The sequence below is a fragment of the Lissotriton vulgaris genome, chromosome 8 (genome assembly GCF_964263255.1).
Source record: "Lissotriton vulgaris chromosome 8, aLisVul1.2, whole genome shotgun sequence".
Lineage (NCBI taxonomy): Eukaryota > Metazoa > Chordata > Amphibia > Caudata > Salamandridae > Lissotriton > Lissotriton vulgaris.
The window spans coordinates 1,227,077,175-1,227,096,677 of record NC_141696.1 but is presented as its reverse complement, the minus strand read 5'-3'; the positions used below and the strand labels follow the sequence as shown (position 1 = coordinate 1,227,096,677).

The 19,503-nt window shown below is 43.4% G+C and overlaps 1 protein-coding gene across 1 annotated transcript in view; it reads right to left on the bottom strand.

The window, feature by feature from the left end:
* Nucleotides 1-19,503, bottom strand: part of N4BP2L1 (NEDD4 binding protein 2 like 1) — a 127,024-nt gene that overhangs the window by 15,535 nt on the left and 91,986 nt on the right. The window contains exon 4 of the mRNA XM_086935128.1: nucleotides 678-754. Within this exon, the coding sequence (XP_086791254.1) occupies nucleotides 678-754 (77 nt within the window). The remainder of the gene's footprint in view (nucleotides 1-677; nucleotides 755-19,503) is intronic.

Below are 19,503 nucleotides of genomic sequence, written 5' to 3'. Positions count from 1 at the left end.
AATGGAGTCATAGAAAATGTGCATGCAACAGGTCTCAGCTTCTTAGCCCTCTAGGTACAACTCAAGCAAGAGTCTATCAGCAGTACAAAGTATATATTTCACTTTTCACTGGGAGTAAGTAGTACCTTTGGCTCCACTAACTCTGTGCCAAGTCAAAGGCAGGCGGTGTGAAGTCAGCAGACCTAGGGTCAGCTTTATTGTCCGTACCAGTGTGCACTTCTGTCTACTTTGTGCTAATCCTGACACACAGGTAGACATGACGAGTCCCGTACCAGGCAGTAGCATGATGAAGTATTTATTTTTGGCAAAAAAAAGCAATGAAGACCTAAATGAATCCCTTATCAATGTAAATAAATTGAAACCCAACAAAGCATACATAATTGGTATCCTGTTTAATTAGGTTACCACCAATCCAGCAATTGAACTGGTCCTGCGTTTGGCAAAGAAAAGAAACTATACATTTCCCAACATCGTGAACAAGTCCAGATGGTGACTGATAGGAAATGGCAAAAATCCTCTTAGGGATGCCATTTTCCACCACCTCCATCATTCCCAAACACATCTCGTCTTTGGTCTTAGACATAATAAGCACGTGCAGCAAAATGTAAGAAAATCAGTCTAGCCAAAACATCCAGTCTGTGAGCACAGTGGAGAAGAAAGATTAAACCAGAATGTACCTTGCTAGTTCTTGAACGTTAAACTTCCAGCGTGTCTCTGGTTCTCTGAATATGACTTCGTAGTTATTCTGTAGTGCCTGATTTGAAAAGAACACAAATGTATTTTAATATGGCTCGGAAATAAACTATAAGGCAAATGGTATTCACAGTTGAACACCTTGTTTTTCCTTTCTAAAGTTCCTAAAACCCAAGATTTTCAAGTACAAATTTTACACACTCGTCTTTCGTTATATTTCAATCCGATATATAGAAGGCAATTTCTCTTTTAATAATAAAAAGTTTAAAGCCACAATAAAGACTTTTAAATCTGCTCGATATAGTGCTGCGAGTTTATCGATGTGTTTCCCTTGGGACATCATTTTCTGTTTTATATGGTTTAATCATTACATTAGTTTTCAAACAGTTTAGATTTGCTTGTATTGGGTGCACTGCTCGGGTTTGTATTTCTATTCCCAGGTTGAGCCATATTGGTGAAACAGGAATCTGCCTAAACTTGATAAATTGAATGTCATTTACCCTTCTCCTGACGACATACAATCCTGACCTTCCAGCTAGAAGTCCTCTTTCTTCTACGAATCATTTCACTTAACACTGGTGCTTCAACATGTGGACAATGGCTTTCAAGTTTCAGGGTGACCCCAAAAGGCTCCCTTTGCTATTATTCCTGAAGATACATGTGTTACATTTTCTGTGTCAATATCACACATGCTCTTCATGGGAAAGTTGGAGATTTTAGAATTAAAAAAAAACATTGTTTTGTGGACCAGCAAATACGAGTCCTGCCTAACGCTAGTGGTTCAAGTGTGTTCTAACATCCTATACAAAGTATCACTGTTCTCATTTCAGCGGATTATTTCAGAGGTTGGGTGATAGTATTGACCCCTTGTGGTGTGTGGGTGGCTATGTCAGAACCTTGAGGCAGAAGCACAGAGCTTGTTTTCTCAGTTTTCCCTTACCCTTTCAACTCCACGCTAAATGTAATGGTATACTTTCAGATGTCTGTTTCTCTTCTGCAGATTTTGGGGATTCTGGTACTTTAGAGCCTCTACATATAGAGCACTGGCTTTAAAGAGTCTATGGGTCACCAATATCTCTCCAATACTTTTTGGGGATATTGATGGAGTTTGGTTAAAGGCTAGGTTTGCTTCAACCAAAACCCAAAGGCATCTTCACCATAACGTCTAGCTCTTCTATCCAGTAGCACCTATCTCTACACTGATGCCTCAGCCTTTCTTCTCCTTACTTTGTTAGTCCTACTTCTTTTTTTCTGGTTAGTGTTGCCTATAATAGAACTAGTATTTATATTGTACACAATCATTTCATGAATTTTGGTGTTATTTATCTCTATTGTATTCATTTGAATATTTCTATATCATATGACCAAGCATACTGGTTCTGATTACACTTATTTTTTCCAACCTTGTTTACTGTTTGATGTTTTTATTTACTATTTCAGTTACTTTCTGTATAATCAATTTTTAGTATGCGTCTCAGAACTATAAATCCTTACTTTTTTTCATGTTGCTGAGCAGCCTCTACATGTGCTACACATGAGGTGTTGTGGCCAGACCTGCCGACTATAGAACTATGGAACCAAGTTTGAGTCTCAGTGTCAGGCTCAACATCCAGTGATTCTGTGCACATCATTTAGTCTCCCCATGCCTAAAAAAAAGAAAAACAGTGAAACTGTGCAATGTAACTGGTGCTCATGTAAAGCGCTTCAAAACCTATGGGTCAAGTCGCAGTACATAAACAAAACTGAAAACAAATGCATAAATAAATGTAAAAATTTATGTAACTTTGTCCATGCTTATTTTATGGATTGGGTACACACAGGCTTGAGATTCTAGGAAGCGGGTGGGCGCACACTGCCTCACACTCCAGCACTCAGTTTTCCCCGATGCTTCATGATAAATGCAGTGCATGATAACACGTTCTTCGGTGTCAGGCTTTAGTTTTTCACCCTTCTTGGTGCAGCCACTGCTGTGTATCTCTAGACATGTGTCTCAGGATAATTGTCCTTCAGTAGAGAGCAACACTTTTTTGGGGGGTGCTGGAGATGCTGCCCAAAGTCTTCTCAGGTCTCAGTACCACTCGCTGGGCGCAGGTGCATCAACCAGAGCTCGTCAGCTCGTTAGCTCAAGGGAGCCTTTTCAAATAGGAGGGGGGTGGGCGCACACTGCCTCACACTCCAGCACTCAGTTTGCCCCGATGCTTCATGATACACACAGTGCATGATAACACGTCCTGCCGCGGACTCAATCAACTACGGGAAATTCGATTCCACGAAGCAGCTCGGATTTACACAGAAGCTGCTGAGACGTCCACACTAAGCAGACGCCATTACCTATCAGCACAGATATTTCTACTGAGAGACGGGCTCCAACTGACAGAGAACTGTGCCCTTAACTCTACCTCAGGATTTTTGTGAAACCAACGCGCCTTGACGCTCTGGGAAAACTGTACCAGCGTCCACCCCTTGCAAGCCTCCTCAGCACCATACCAACTCGACAACCCTGTCCTGAAGAAGATCCCAAACCATTGGGGATCGAAACGCCGCTGACACAACAGCGCAAATTTTTGGACGCACTTTAGCGTTTGGCTCATAACTGTGATTGAATGTGTTGCATCTAACAAAAAATCGTTTGACTATTGAGTCACCTCTGTATATAATTTTGTCACTTAGCGCCGCTCACGCTGTTCACCTTATCACTTGCGTCGACACCCTTCACCTTGTATATATCACCTTGTCACCAAGTGTCTTTGGGTTGTCACATGAATTTTCTTGTACAGTGCTGCCTCCAACTGTAGTCCCATGTGTAAATATTCTAACAAACTGGTGAATTACAAACCGTGCATTAACCACTCGAGCCTCCTTGTCTCCTTCCAATGTAATGCTCTGTGCATACATACATAAATTGCCTGCCTATTGCTACCTGTTGGGACATTGTTTTTCCTATATACGTTAGAAATATACAGCCATATACCCAGATTTTAGACATGAGCTGCTTACACATTTCCTGCCGGTAAGTGGAAGGTGTAGTATGGAGTGTTTGCTGGCCGTTCATCCTTGGAGTGTGTGTTATCTCAGAATGGCATGCATGGGTGCCTGACATTGACAGGTTTTGTCTTGGTATAGATCTGGCTGTATCTTTGTCAGTTCCTCTGACAATTTTCTTTTGATGTACTACTTTTTCACGTATGTTTTGCTTGGTTTGTATATACAAGAAGTATTGTTTCCAGAGTAACAATGCAGCCTCATTAGTCCACTGAGATTCTCGTGCTTGGCCCTGCGGTATTGTGGGCGTTTGTCTACTTGGTTAAGTTGAGATAATCATGTTCCTCGTGACAAGGAAATACCAGCGGACTCGTGTCGTGTGTGTTACAGAGATAACAGTCTGTCTGACTTCATTGTCTGAACAATGTAGGATATGATGTTCTGTCTTCTTTTCCCACAGTAATTTTGTTGGGGAGAAGGTATTTCCGCTCCAGAGGCACTCATCTTCAGAGTTCCTGCTCTTCCTCATGACCGTTCTTCTTCCCCTCTCTCTTGATGACATGTTTACTTTGATTGCTGTGGTAAGCTTAGGTATTACAAGTGAGTGGTGTAGTATATATAGCTGAGGGGAAGAGAGGTGGCGTCCGTAGTTACATTTAAAAGACAACTCATTTGCCTCCATTCCAACTGACTCGCCATTCTATTGCTTTGGGAAAAGGATTCATTAAATGCTGTGTTGTACCAGTATGGGTGTCTAAACATTCCATGTTTCTCACTGCATGCACCTTACCACGTCTTAAGTTATTACTAGTTAAGGAAACCCCAAACCAGCAACTTTGGGAAATCAAGCAACTGTCGAAATATTTTCTCAAATTGGCCCTTTACTGTCACCAGTCGAAAAGATTTCAACAACACATGATCAGACACGTTTAATCCAAATTTGTTTCGGGGGAATGCGAGGGGCAGAAAACAGAGATTAGTTCCATAAGATACTGAAAGTAAGTGACTGTTAGAAATTGGGTTTCTAGTTGACTGGGGTGAGCCCTGGTCAAGCAGCAACCACAATCCTAGTCAGTGTAAGGCACAAGAAAACCCAAAACTAACCTGTGCTCACCCTCTGGTAGCCTGGCTCAGAGCAGTAAGGCTTAACTTGAAGGCAATGTGTAAAATATTTGTGCAATACTTCAAACAGTAAAAATATCAGACAAAAATATCCCACACCTGGTTAGAAACATAGAACTTAATCTAATGAACAGAACAAGACCAAAATTACAATAATCAGAAGCACCAGAGTTATTAATGTTTTAAGAATAAACTAGTAATAGTGCCTATAAGCATGAAGTGGCAACCAGTGTTATCTGGTCGCGATAGTACGGGTCAAATCCAAACATTCAAGCCAACCACCATTGAGCGAGGGTCGGATACAGTCCCAGATTAGTCCAGCTGAAGTTTTATCTGCTCAAGTTTGTGCTAGGAGTCCCGTTCGCAAGGAAGAAGTTTGCAGGGAGCAAGGGGAGCTTCGCTAATGATGGTCTGCAGGGCAAGAAGAGCTGGCCAGACGTTGAACCCGGATGGCCAGAAGCCTTGTGGTCGCGAGCAGCAATACTTGCTATACAAAGATACGAACTTCACACATTTGGAATGAGCTCTCCAACTAGACAGGATTTTTTTGTGCACAAAGGAGCACCTGCACAGAAACAATCCTAAGCAGTGTTTTGCTCTTTCTATATGTGCTGCAAAATCCAGCACACATAGAGGAACAAACTAGGAGAAGTAAAGTTATTTCTCTTTGTTACACTTCACCTTAGGAGATGTAAGGTTTTTGCATTTCCCCAGGTTTACATGCTCTTGTAAATCAGGGTGGAAAACCCACCAGAACGCCTGTGGAAGACTTCCCACGCATAGAACAAGGGAACGCAGCGATTTGCTTGCGCTGCCTTGCCTTACTCCATTTCTATGAGGCCAATTAAAGCCACGCATAGTGGCTTTGCGTGACCTCATAGATGTGATTTTAATATTTGAGCCGTGGAGCGTCACAAAAAGTGACAATCCAGGAGCGCAAAGGGCTCGTAAATATGCTCATTAGTGTGTCAGTCATTCAGAGCACAGTGCCGTGACAGAAGATATCTTGGTAAAGTGGCGCCATAAATCAAGATTCATAGCTGGGTCAATCCCATGTACAATGCATTCAGCCTAGCCGGACCTTTTTGTCAACTACACTTTACATGCCTTGGTTATGAGTCTACACTTACAAAACTAAATGTGAAACTACTGGTGCAAGAATGCAACAAAGTCAATTGAGGGTGAAATGACTTGATGCCAAGAGAAGATGGTCACCTACTGCTGGTTCAGCTCACTGAGGGTCAGGCATGATTTAGACAGGATAACAAGGTGTAAGTCATCCCTTTCTTTAATTTGGAAACTGAAACTAGTTTTCAGTGTTGCTGGTATATGAAAGTCCTTTTGCATGAAGCAATCAGCTGTCTCCTCAGGTAGCAACCACCATTTTGTGTTATTTATGATGCATGGAGAGCTTGAGAGATTTGACATTGTTCTTCGAAGCATTTCTGCTTTTCACTTACTTTATTTGCTTTAGACATCCTTAAAAGCTCCCACCCTGTTAAGATTAATGTGCAAATACCGGAGAGAAAAGATTGCAATCATCACCAGCAGTTGACTAACCAGTCACAGGCATAGGCTCAGTTTTGAGCCCCTGTCACAATTTTTTGACTGGTTCTTAGGACTAATTGTCCAAGCATCCACCTCCTATCTGAGAGATACAAAGGATGTCCTCTGCCTTTTCTCCGAGACCTGTAAATCAACCCCGTTGAGGACCTGATCATCACAATGGATATCAAAGAGCTGTACACCAGCATACCCCAGAGACGCACACTAAGCGTGCTAAAACATATCCTACTTGACACAGATTGGGATTATACGACTCCAAGACATTTCATCATGGAGGGTGCGGAATTAGCACTCATGGAGAACTTTTTTGAATATGGCGACACAATATACCACCAAATTAGGGGTACTTCCATGAGGAGCACTTTTGCTACCAGCATGGGGTGCCTCTATGTCCATCAATTCGAAACAGATCACATCTTCAATCAGGACAATCCCTTTGGAATGCATCTGAAACTTTGGCGATGGTACATTGACGACGTCATCATAATTTGACGCTGCAATCAGGAGGAAGCCGAGAACTTTGTCCAGTGGGTCAATAACAGAGACAAACATATAAAATTCATGCACTCAATTAGCAACAAGGAGGCAGTCTTTTTTGATCTAGTAATTACCTTGTCCTCAGAGGGGATCACAACTAAGGTTCATAACAAAAGTAGAGACCGGAATAAGCATCCTCCTTTTCGAAGGTTTTCGTCCCAAGTCACTCCAACAAAACCTCCCAATAAGTTCCGAAGGAACTGTTCCTCGATCGAAACTTATGTCAAACAGGCGGAGACACTGGAGAACAAGCTGGCAACCCGTCATTACCCCAAAAAGATGATCAAAAAGGTAACAAAGAGAGCCAGAAATAATGACAGAGAGGCACCGCTTGAAACGCAAGAGAAAAAGGAGAATGAAAGACTAGTATGTGTCACCACATACACTCCAATATCTAATAAAGTAAAGAGCATCATACAGAAACACTGGCACATCCTCAATGGAGCAACAAAAAACTGCCGCTTTTTGCGTTTAAGCAAAACACAAGCATACGAGATGAGCTGGTTCACGCAAAAACAATGTCCCCACAAACCAAGAATCAGACCACACTATGGGGCAACCCCAGACCAGTAGGTCACTACCCCTGCGGTAACTGTGTGGCATGCAACTACATTAGTACAACCAAGGAGGTGGACATAAAAACAAACAGACCATGGGTACTTAAGAACTTCAGTAATTGCAACAGTGAGAATGTCATCTACCTCATCTAATGCCCCTGCAAGTTGTTGTATGTGGGTATGACAACAAGAAAGATTAAGATACGCATCAACGAACACAGAAGCACCAGTAGGTACAAACAAACACTAAGTTGATGCAACATTACCTAGACAACAACCACATAGATGTAGATTTGAAATGGGTAGTGATTGAGGTCATAAGGAGAGCAAGTCCAGACATCCAGAAAATACTCCACACCAGAGAACAACGATGGGTGTATCAGCTACAGACATGGGACACTGAACTGAATGACAACATCTCAGGGCTCCACATTGGACAATGATACAATGAAGGGCACGTGCATACAAGCACAAATAACAATGATAATCATGACCGGTGCTCTGATCAGAAAAATATACATTAAGTATTCCTATTTCTATTTTCATAATTGCACCAAGGCACATGGCCCTCATACTATATTTGCCCATTTTTGACTCTTGCTGCATGTAATTTAGTTTAAAAAAAATCATTTTATCCTGCCAAAACATCCATCCGTATTGCATATATGTTAAATCTGTAACAAGGATTTGAGAAATATAGGCAACTTAGATCAGCCTTGTGCCACTCTCCCATTTTTTAACACGCAGAGGCCAGACAACCTGAAGTAGGACTGCTGGGCCAACACGTGCGCACTTCAAACGGCAGAAAATAATTAGCCGACGCAGAATACAGGCGGGCCCAGGTAAGCGAGTGTGGGACAGCTACGCTCACACACGCGCCTCTGAAACAACGCAGGTGATTTAATTCTGACACAAAGCCCAGGCAGACCTAGGTGGCCTCCGACGGGACACTGGGGCGTTTTCAGGTGTTCCGCTGATAGTTTACAATTACCGCCGCATTTCTTCTCTGACGCGAGGGTCAGGCACACGGTGCCTAACATGCAGAGAGGTTTTTCAGCACACCGGAAACCTATATTGGCATACTCACGCCACACAGGCTACTAATTTACCAATTAGGGCAACTATTTAAAGCAGGATTTTCATGCCTTTCATTCCACCACGGGAAAGAGGAGCGAACACAGCTAGGACTACGGAGAGAGACATACCTTGATGTAGTAAGAGTATGAATGGTAGTGTGGATGCGTGCTTATGTGAAACTACAGCACCCCAATAAGGAAAGTCTTTGTTTTAAATGTCTTGCCTTTAAGCGTGAATTTCACTATTTTTCTCTGCCAGAGTGTAACTATAGGGGTCGCTACCTCACCCTCCTCCCATGGTGTATGTAGTAATCACAAACAGGGTAAGTCTGTGAGCTGGTCTCACACAACTGTGTAATTACATACTATGTGTGTCTCACATTTGCAGTGACACGCGTTTCACACAAAAGCCACTATAAGTATATTGTTGCATGTGGGGCTATTTACACTACAGTTTTTAACTTCACCTCGAAAAAATTCTTCCCAGGATATTCATCTCTGATGGCAATCTCAATTTCTTTTCACTTACAGGTTTCAAGAAACTCTCTAAGGTAGAGTATGACACAGGTCCACCTACCCAGTGGTAATTTCGTACTAACTGTTTGGTAAGATAGGAGCCCACATTTCTATTTTCGTCCTGATGAATGCCACTGATCCTTTGGGCAATAAGGGCAGAAACATGTTGACGACTTTTATCACTACGGTGATGGGGTACTAATTCCCTTTCTTCACCGTTTTCATTTTAATATCAAGTAGTCGCCATCTGAATAAATGTCTTTTTGGCAATTACACAGATTTTTAACTATCACTCACTGTCACGTGCCCCCACTTAGATTTAGAAGTGCCTCCTTGTCTCCAGGTGTAGGTCCGCTCTCTATCAAACCAAGTTTTTAGTGAGGACTGCCGATGATGAAGCATGAGACCCGGTGGTGTGTGAGGACAGTCCTTCACTTTTTGTATTATTAGTATATATATTTGTACAAAGAAACACACATATCTAAATACATACATATTATCAAATTATACATGTTTACATGCACATGCACAGGCAAATGCTGTACATTTGTATTTCAGTTGGTAGTCATGTTGGAAAGAGACAACTTCTGAGTAGCCTTCTGAAGATAAGATAAATATCTGTGGATCTTATGTTTGGGGGTAATGAGTTCCATAGTTTGGTTACTTGAACAGAGAAAGATGTACCACCCATGTTTTTTTTCTAGGGGTTTTGAGGTGAGGTGCCAATCTGGAGCGGAGGTTCCTTTGTTGTATGCATTTGGTGATTTTATTCCTGATGAAAAGTGGTCCTTCTCCTTGTATTGATTTGCGGGTGCTACAAAGCAGCTTGAAGGTGGATCTTCTGGCAACTGGTAACCAATGTAGGGCCCTCAAGTCAGGGGAGATATAGACTTGTGGCTTTTCATGTAGGAGTAGTCTGGCAGCAGAGTTCTGAATCTGATGTAATTTTTATAGTTTATAAAGTTGATCCATCGTAGAGGCAATTGACATTATTAAGTTTGGACGGTACAAGAGAGATAGTAGCTTAGACCTTATGTGGAAATCCTAGGTGGGGGGAGATGTATCGCAGAGTTTTCATTGTAATGAAGTTTGATCTTGCTAACTTGTTCACTTGGGTTTTCACTGATAATTTGGAGTCCATTGTAATTCTACAGTTTCTTACTTCCTTAGAAATTTCCCTTAGGGAAAGGAGTATTTTCCACCTCCACCCTCTTGAGGTAGCCCCAGCCCATCTGGGGTGTACCAATGCTGTAAGTTCATGACAAAGATTTTTTCTTTTTCTTTACTGCAAGATGTGGACATCATGCGACATCAAACACTGGTAGACGAATGAAATGTTCAGTTGTCACAGCAATTTATAAAATTGACGGTCAATATTGGATGCTTTTGCTCACTGATTCACATACAATGTCCCTTCAAAACTACAGGAAAACTATTGAATGATTGTGTATCATATTCTCAAATGTGCACATAATAAACAGGGTGTGTGTGTGTGTGTGTGTGTGTGTGTGTGTGTGTGTGTGTGTGTGTGTGTGTGTGTGTGTGTGTGTGTGTGTGTGTGTGTGTGTGTGTGTGTGTGTGTGTGTGTGTGTGTGTGTGTGTGTGTGTGTGTGTGTGTGTGTGTGTGTGTGTGTGTGTGTGTGTGTGTGTGTGTGTGTGTGTGTGTGTGTGTGTGTGTGTGTGTCACATTTGATGTCACTGCGTACTACTGTTTTGTTTTTCCTGCAACAGGTGATAAAATGGAGAGAGAACTTTTTTCAGTCTGCTTTAGTTCCTAGAACCCAAATACCTTTCCAATCAGTTGTTGACTGTACACTTAATTGTTTAATAATGTAATTATTGGAATATTCTTTTGGGTGAGATTTTGCCAACATTCGTCACATGTCATCACGTTTTAGCTGTACATAATATGCTCTTCATGTAAACTTATATCTAAACATAACTACAAAGGCACTATCCCACGTGTAATATATAAATATGTATATTCCCTCAAATATAACACAAAAAGGAGTTAAGGCTGATAGGGTGAAATAGTTGGTATATTGCAAAACCTAATAAAAGGCAGGAAATTCACTTGCTACGGTACTACATTAACTTTAGCATCTAACCCTGCATTCTCACTAACTATTAACTTCCAACCACACCATTACTTGTAAAAGGAGGAAATGAGATGTCTATGAAAGATTGAATAGTAAGACACAAACCCAAGGTGTTGGGTTCTGGGACCTAGTTTGTGGTTTTGGGCTACTGGCCACTATGGTCAGAAAACAGCCAACAAAGAAAGAGAAATTTCTTTCTTGAGTCTCCTCATTCACCAGGGTTTTCCCATGGTGACATGCTTCATCATTGGGGCCATCCCAGCTCTCCACGAACTGGGGCGTGCTACGACTTGCGAAGTTACGTAGAAGCACTTTATGAAGGACTATGTGTTGTGCGAAGTGGAGTGGGTGTTGGTGATTTAAAATACCGTTCTAGTGGGCCTAAAATAATTTTTATTCCTGCTCCTAGGTGGGTATGGTTAAAAATGGGGTAGACACTGTGTACCAATCTATAATGAGAAGGAAATCAGTGTATGGCCGACATGTTTCGAGCTTCCCCTAGCTCTTCTTCAGGACCACACAGGGACCAGCCCTGTGTTTGCCACTCCTAATTGAACCTTAATAGGAAATCAAACATAAACAAAGAATTGAAATAACAATGAACGCTGCTGCTAATAAAAGCATGCGTCTAAATACATTCGATTCCTATTTCTCGTAGTATATCTGAAATATAAATGGAAAGAAATTAGAAATAAACCCCTATCCTTCGAGCGGGGGTACACATTATTCCTCCAAAGTTGCATATCAATATGGGTGGATTGCTCCATATTGGTGCATGCAGGCTTTCAACGTTCCAGTGAATGTGCCTAGAAAAACAGGTGGTGGTGCATGGTGTGAATTCACACATAAAAACAACACAGGACTTAATATGACAGTTAAAACACACACGTTATTTCAAACACACGACAATGTGATTCCATAATTGTAGTGACAATTACTACTTGTCAATGTGCCTAGTAGCACCTCATGGTCTCAGCGGGTGGCGGTGTCCCCTATGAAACAGTCCTGTGAGGAAGGATAAAATGGGGAGAGAAAGAAATGAAAAAGCGGCTGTGATTGTTTGCGTTTTAAAAAAAAAAAAAAGAACTCGGTAATGAATCTTCTAAGCTTGTGCTGGCTGTAAGGGTGCTGCCTAAGCCCTCTTATGTTGTGCAACCTGTTCGGAAGGAAAGGACTTACTTCAAACTCGAAGACGCCGCGCACGAGCACCTAGTCAGCTTCCCTGCCGGACCGCATCTTAGCGTGTCCGGGGGCGGGTGAGCTTAAAAGACTTCCGCGTTCTGCGTTTGCCGCGTGAATGACAAGTCACTTCATTGAGAAACAACACACACCCAATGATCTCAAATAGGCAGTGTTGGAACACATTAAGCAGAAAGAGAACCTTGAGAAAACACTACATGAACGCGAACAGCGATGGGTGTTTAAACTCCACACCGACACGCAAGGATTCAATGACGATATACCTTGGGGCGCTTTCTCCTAAAGAAACCGATCCAGATTTGCCTGCCCTTTCACAAATCTGTATCCTCCCTGCAAAAGCATCCCATACTCTGCGACCCCGCACTGAGGGCACAATGCAGGGTGCTGCCCGCAACCCCACAATACCATCTATAGCTAACACCGTGCCCCGATAAACCTATGGAATAATATTTGGTATTTCCAATAAACCAGATACAGAGCAGGTTCACACTACACAATGTTCCCAGAATAATGATAAGTAACCCACAATACAACTACCTGTCGATCTACTGGGATAGATGTGTACACAATATTTGATCACCACTAGAAAGTAATTTATCCTAGGAATTGTCTAGAACAAATCCAAGATAAATACTTATTTTCACGTAAACTCCGATGCCAGCCCAAGGGTGGCTCTAACGTCATTACCAACAGGACAAATACCCTAAAATCACAATATTTATATGTGTAAATAATTAAGCTCCGCCAAAAATCACAATATTTATGTGTTTAAAAATTAAGCTCCGCCAAAAAATCAACATCAACTCTGATCGGGTTTTTACCACAACCAATCCAAGATGGCCGCCACACTTGCCAAACGGTAGTGGCCATTACTAACCAACTAACGGTCTATGCTTGCCGCCACACACGGCAAACGCAGAACGCGTAAGTCTTTTAAGCTCCCCCGCCCCCGGACACGCTAAGATGCGGTCCGGCAGGGAAGCTGACTAGGTGCTCGTGCGCGGCGTCTTCGAGTTTGAAGTAATCCTTTCCTTCCGAACAGGTTGCACAACATACGAGGGCTTAGGCAACACCCTTACAGCCAGCACAAGCTTAGAAGATTCATTACCGAGTTCTTTTTTTTTTTTTTAAACGGCAAACAATCACAGCAGCTTTTCCATTTCTTTCTCTGGGTATGCTCAGACGTGAGTCCCATGCTCTCCACACCACTGGAGTCAAGCTATCCTGGCTGAAGACGGCTGATAGCCAGAAACCGGGTCCTAGGATGCTTGATTCTGGTCCAGGAAAGACATGGCTTAGCAGTTCGGGCTGGACTATTCCCATGAGGCACAGGGTCAAGGCTGATTTGCATATGGCCATGTCTGAACTGGGGTGGTGTGGAGTGCAAAAAAACGATGGATTTAGGCCCAGATCTCTGTACTGGGGTGAATGTATGACATTGTTCTGCATTCTGTCCATCAATTGTTGTTTTTGCATTTGGCTGAGTTCCACAGGCTACTCCCTGTGGCATCCAGACATCTTTAATGGACAAACCTTTTGATGGGTCTTACCTTTTTGGGGAAAAAGTGGCTCGGCCTTGAAGAGTTCCAAAGACAGCAGAGCCACAGTATGTTCTTTGGGCCTTTCTGCTCCCACAATGCAATTTTACCAGCATTTATGACCTCTACATGGCTGTTTCCCCATTCATCAATGCTAAACTCCTTCTCCAGCTAAAAACCCTGCACCCCAGCAACCTCATAACCACTTTACTGTGTCCTTGCTGGCACACAGCCACCTTGTTGAAGGCAGGATCTGCTATTTCTTCCAATAGTTGCAAGCATCACAACAGACAAATTGGTCCTCCAAATTTTCCATTGGGCTATGCCATTCTGTTTTCTCCTACGCCGTTGCACCTTCCACCTCATTCAGGCCGGCAGACAGAGCATCATCTGTCTGTCTTACAGCAGCAAGTGCATGCCCTTTTGGCTAAAGGAGCCATAGAGAGGAGTCAACCTTGAAAGAGGGAACAGGATCTTACTCCTGATACTTCCTTGTGCCAAGGAAGAATGAGGCCTTTGCCCTATTTCAGATCATTGCTTTCTCAACACCCTCCGACGGAAGGGCAAATTCAAGATGCTCACACAAGCCCAGATCCTGTTTGTGCTAGACACTAGAGGCTGGATGGGGGTAATAGACCTACAGGACACTTATTTTCACATCACCGCCCTGCAGGCCCATAGGTGTTACTTGCAGTTCACAGTAGGCTAGTAGCATTTTCAATTTGCGATGCTCCCCTTTGGGCTCACCAGTGGCCCTTCGGTGTTCACACAAGTGATGGTGGTGGTTGCAGTACATCCACAGAGGTCGGGGTACCAGTCTTCCCCTACCTCAACAAATAGCTTCCCTCCCTTAACAAATAGCTTTTGAATGTGGCTTGCCCCAGGCAGTGGTATACCACCTCCAGACAATGGCAAACCTCCTAACATCATTGGGGCTCCATATCAAGAAGCCAAGTCACACTTGACTCCTTTACAGTGGCTACCTTTCATCAGAACCATTCTAAACGGGCTACCGTTTTGTATCTTTGCCCCAGATCAGAAAATACAGGACATTCGGGCAATGACTCCAATGCACGTTCCTCATCATTGAAATATAACTCAGTGGTTGATGTGTGGTTTGATAATAAAGTTTCAGCATACCAAGATTATTTTGGTTTTCTTTTAGTTACAGCCTCTTTTCTTGTTGCCAATATTTGAGCTAACATTTAGATAAATACTGAAACTGTAAATAGCCATGCCCCCACACCCCAATATTAAGTGCTACATATTATTATTGGTTGTTTAGTTTGCTTGGACTTTTCCTGCAAGTTCAAGTGAAATCCATGTAATCAGAGTGCCTTTAGGCCATCCCTTAGTTGACTTGATCACTGGTACACAGTATAGTGTATAGCCACCCAAAACCTTTTTCTCTCTTTGCCCAGTCCTTTTCCACTGCTTTGTGTTTTAAACAGCAATATTCCAGCTTAGCAAAGAGTCAGACGTAGCTGCTCTCTATCGCTGGATTTTCTGTGTTACTGTTGCCAGCCAGTCCTAGTCATCACTATTCTGTCCCTCTTTGCTAGGTGGGTAATTCCTATTTGTGGTGAACAGAATTTCTTTATCTCCATTGGCTTGATGAAATGTAACCTTCAAATTTAACAGGTCATTTCCAGGTGCATGATATATATTGGATCTGCATATAGATCTGTAGGAATCTTCAGTAATATACGTTTCATACTAATGTTTTCACTTCTCTTCTGGTTCCAAGATCCCAAGATTGTTATACCCCAGTTTGCTGCTTTGTAATATGTGTTATGGTTCATTGTGCAATATGTTACTGCACATGACAAAACATGTTTAGCACTGGAAAGAGTGCATGATAGTGTAGGAGGTAAGGTTAAGTGAGTATGGCGGTAGTAGAAGATTAAATTAGTACCTTAACTGGTGTTAAGGAGTTGGTTTGTAGCAACTGTTATTCTCTTTCACCCTTAAGTCCATTTCAGTATTTTAGGGAATATTTGTGTTTCCCAAAATGAGGTAGCACAAGAAGGACCTGGGTAAGTGACATCTTCCCCTACGGCACATTTGCTATTACGAACGGTGTGCTGAGTCACTTCTCAGAAAACCTGGCCAGTTGGACCCCCATTTTATTTTTATTTTTTTTAGAGTGAAGGTGGCCTCAGACATCTGAGAAGTGGCTTGATGGTCTGTTTTCCAGAGGTTCCTGGTTGAGTCATGAGCTGACCTTGGCTTCCTAGGCCCAAAAAACTGTGCAGGCCAAGCACCTCAGTACCTGACAACTTCCCATACAGCCATATTTGCTATCGCTTCACCCTCATTTTTGTTACTGAGACGGAGGACCCTGACACGCACAGCTGCCTTCTTGGCAGCTTCATAAATGTGAGGAGAATGGGGTGCGGGTGGGCAGCGGTGAGTTGCCCTGTGGGCCTGCTTAGTAGCTCTCCCTTTCCTTGGGCAGGATGGGGGTGGGGAGACAGGGACTCATTTATACCTCACACTCCCTTACATGGTGGGGAGAATTTGAACTCCCACACTTGGCCAATGCAGGGGAAATTCTACAGTTGCAGATGTGACTTGCCCCCTGACTGTGAGCAGGGGCCTAATATGATGAAAGCGCTGTGCTGAAGTGGCGCAGGTCCTTCCAATGTAAGTTGCCACCAGTTGAGGAACAATGCTACTGTAACGTCTAAAGTGTGGTACACTGGCAGTCCAAAGTGGCTGCTACCAATTGGGGATTTTTTCATCTTGAGAGTGGGTGACACTCAGCTCTCAGAAATACTAGGCCTGCAGGGGGAACTTCCAGCACCTGATGCGGTGGTGGCATTATGAAGATAGGGAGACACACTTGCTTCAGGAGGAACGGGGAACTTTATCAAGTCCTTATTGGCCTTACTGGCAAAATGAAAGCAAACATGTGTAAATATGTTTCTGAGAAAGAGACTGTGCATTCCGACTTTGTAGACACTTGTTCCTATACGTGGGGTCTCAAAATGACAAAGAGCAGAAGGCAATCCAAGAAAATTTAGATTTTCTATTTTTCTTGCCACAAAGTCTAAAGGCTAGAGATGTTCATGGTTGCGAAGAAGACCACAACAACTGTTCCGAGACTGCCTTAAACAAGGGTGCGACCATGATGACTGCCCTCAGAATCGAACTACAACAAACACTGCAGAAAATAGAATGTGACTTCCTTGAAGAGTGTAGTGGACGACCTCAAGCGCTGCATTTTTAAAACTGAGCTTGGCGTGAATGCTATAGCTTTTTTAGCCTCCAGTGTGGAAGCATCAATGTGAGAAACTAAGGATGGTTCTAAGAGGCATAATCACTTGGAGAGCTGCCATATCAAGTTGATGTTATATCTGGAACAGAAAGTGAAATACATAATAAATAAAGCTCAAGTCCATCAGACTAGAATCCTGGGTGCTCACTCATCTATTCGCCAGTAGAATGCGAGGCAAGCCATCATTCTTTCCTAACCACAGGTTGTTTGAGAGTATCGTCCTTTACCTGCATTAACGTTGCGATTTAGGGTGGCTCAGGGTGATCTGGGACAAAGATGACTTATAACTCAACCTGCAGTGAGGAAGAAGAGTCAAATTCTGGATGAAGCAAGAGTTCATGTTCTTTGGACTTGAGAGAGGTTGCGTTATCGAGGAGACAAAAAGTGCAGACTATTAAAAAACAGAACTGTGTGGTCCATCGGCCTTGAGGCTTTGCTGCGGTTTCCTGCAAAATACAGGGTTGGAAGCAGAGGGAGGATGCACCCTTTTTCCAATTTGTACACTTTCTGAGATTCTCTGTAACAGTGTACAGGGACGGCTTCTCCATTGAAGCGGAGAGGGTCGCCCCACTTAGATGCCCCGAGCCCAGAGTTGAAAACTAAAATGGTAGTTCATCATAACCATTTATTTTTCCTCCTGACATCCTCCTGTTCTGAATGAGCGTCAGGACACGGGCCGCCGCTGAATGACAGCAGCAGGGACTGGAAGGATGGTGGGTTGCATGTGCAATTTAAAAAGGTTGCATGTCTTTTTTGGCTGTCCAGCCAGACATGCACACTTTTAAACCTCTCACCCAGCTGTCTTAAGAAAGCTGGTTTATATAACACATGCACTGTGCCCATTCCATTTATATATATTCAGTTTGCAATCCCCTGGACATACATTCTATGGCCAGGGTCATAAATCATTTTCACAAATTATCATGCAATGAGGTGTCATAAATCATTTAGTGGCTCATCATAAATCACGTGTCATAAATCAATTGGGCATCGTAAATCATTTTTGTCATAGATCATCCATGGGTCATAAATCACTTGTTTATCATAACTCATTTGAATATCATAGGGTCATAAATCCCCCTGACAGTTCATCATTCTTCTGTTTGGCAGGTGTATCTCCTTCCTCACAAGCATGTGGGGGGTAGCCTCTTCCCGGAGTTAGGCCCCCAACTTGCCTTGCTAGTCTCTTTTTGTGCCCTGCCATGTGGCGGGATCTGGTCTGCGAGCGCTGTCTCCGTTTGCTACCCCGGTTTGTCAGACCTACTCACCCTGCAGTAAGGCATCCCAAAGAGAGCGGCCCTCCTTCTACACACTACCCTATCGGTGTGCCTCCATAACCAACCAAATGTACCCCTCTTCTCCGCCAGCACTGCTGGGTGGGTGGGTCTTGGAAAACCTTTGGCGCCGCTCCCCATCTCCACGACATAATAGTGAGCTGAAATGTGGAGAGTAGTGCCGTATATCCCTCCCACGCTGTTACCGCCGCTACTGTGGTTACTCCATGATGATGGGGAGGGTTCAAAATTCACCCCCCCCCCCCCCACCCCCCATTGGTCAGGTGACTAGGCGCCTCTCTGGAACGAGTTTGGCGCGATGGAAGTGCCCCTTCTGCCTCGGGGCGCTTCCATGCGGCTGAAACCGGCTCCTTGCTGGGCTCTGGCATCCGTTATGTTGCTGGCCCTCGAGGCCCCCTTCAGGGGTGGCCTCGGCGAGAGCAACTGCAGGCCTCCATAGCGCTGTAGAGCATCGAGACATGCCGCTCCCTCCAATCAGATCACTGTTCTCCTGCTGGTGAGAGCAGCACCCTGATTGATTAAGGGAGTTTCCTGGTGGCCGGGCTACAAGGCGACGAGGTCCGGAGCCGGAGGTCCTGTTGTCATCTAAGTTTTAAAATATATATGTATTTTAAGTCTTGTTTATTTTTTGTATTTTATTTGAGCGCATGCATGCCCGCCCCCCCCCCCTCCCCCCGCCCCTTCCTGTTGATGTCATCCACCACTGTCACTGTAGCGGGAATGTTGGTGAAGATACTTCAGGCAGACCACCTTAAACTTTCTCTAGTACTTGAACTAAGCTGTTTGGGTCTTAGTGAGCTTGAAATCACTTCCCCCTTTTAGACTGGAGAGTACCAAACTTTAGCTTTAACCCCATTTATAGCAGAATTCTTAGTTCCGTTTTGAGCTTCATATACTGAGGTTGGCTGTAAATTGTTTGTGCCCAGTCCCTTTTTTTCACCTTAAAAACTTGGTTGGCTTGATAATCTGTGGTCGCCTATCACGTTACATTGTTGTATAAATATATGTTGTTCAGCTTGTTTATATCCTCTGGTGGAGCCGA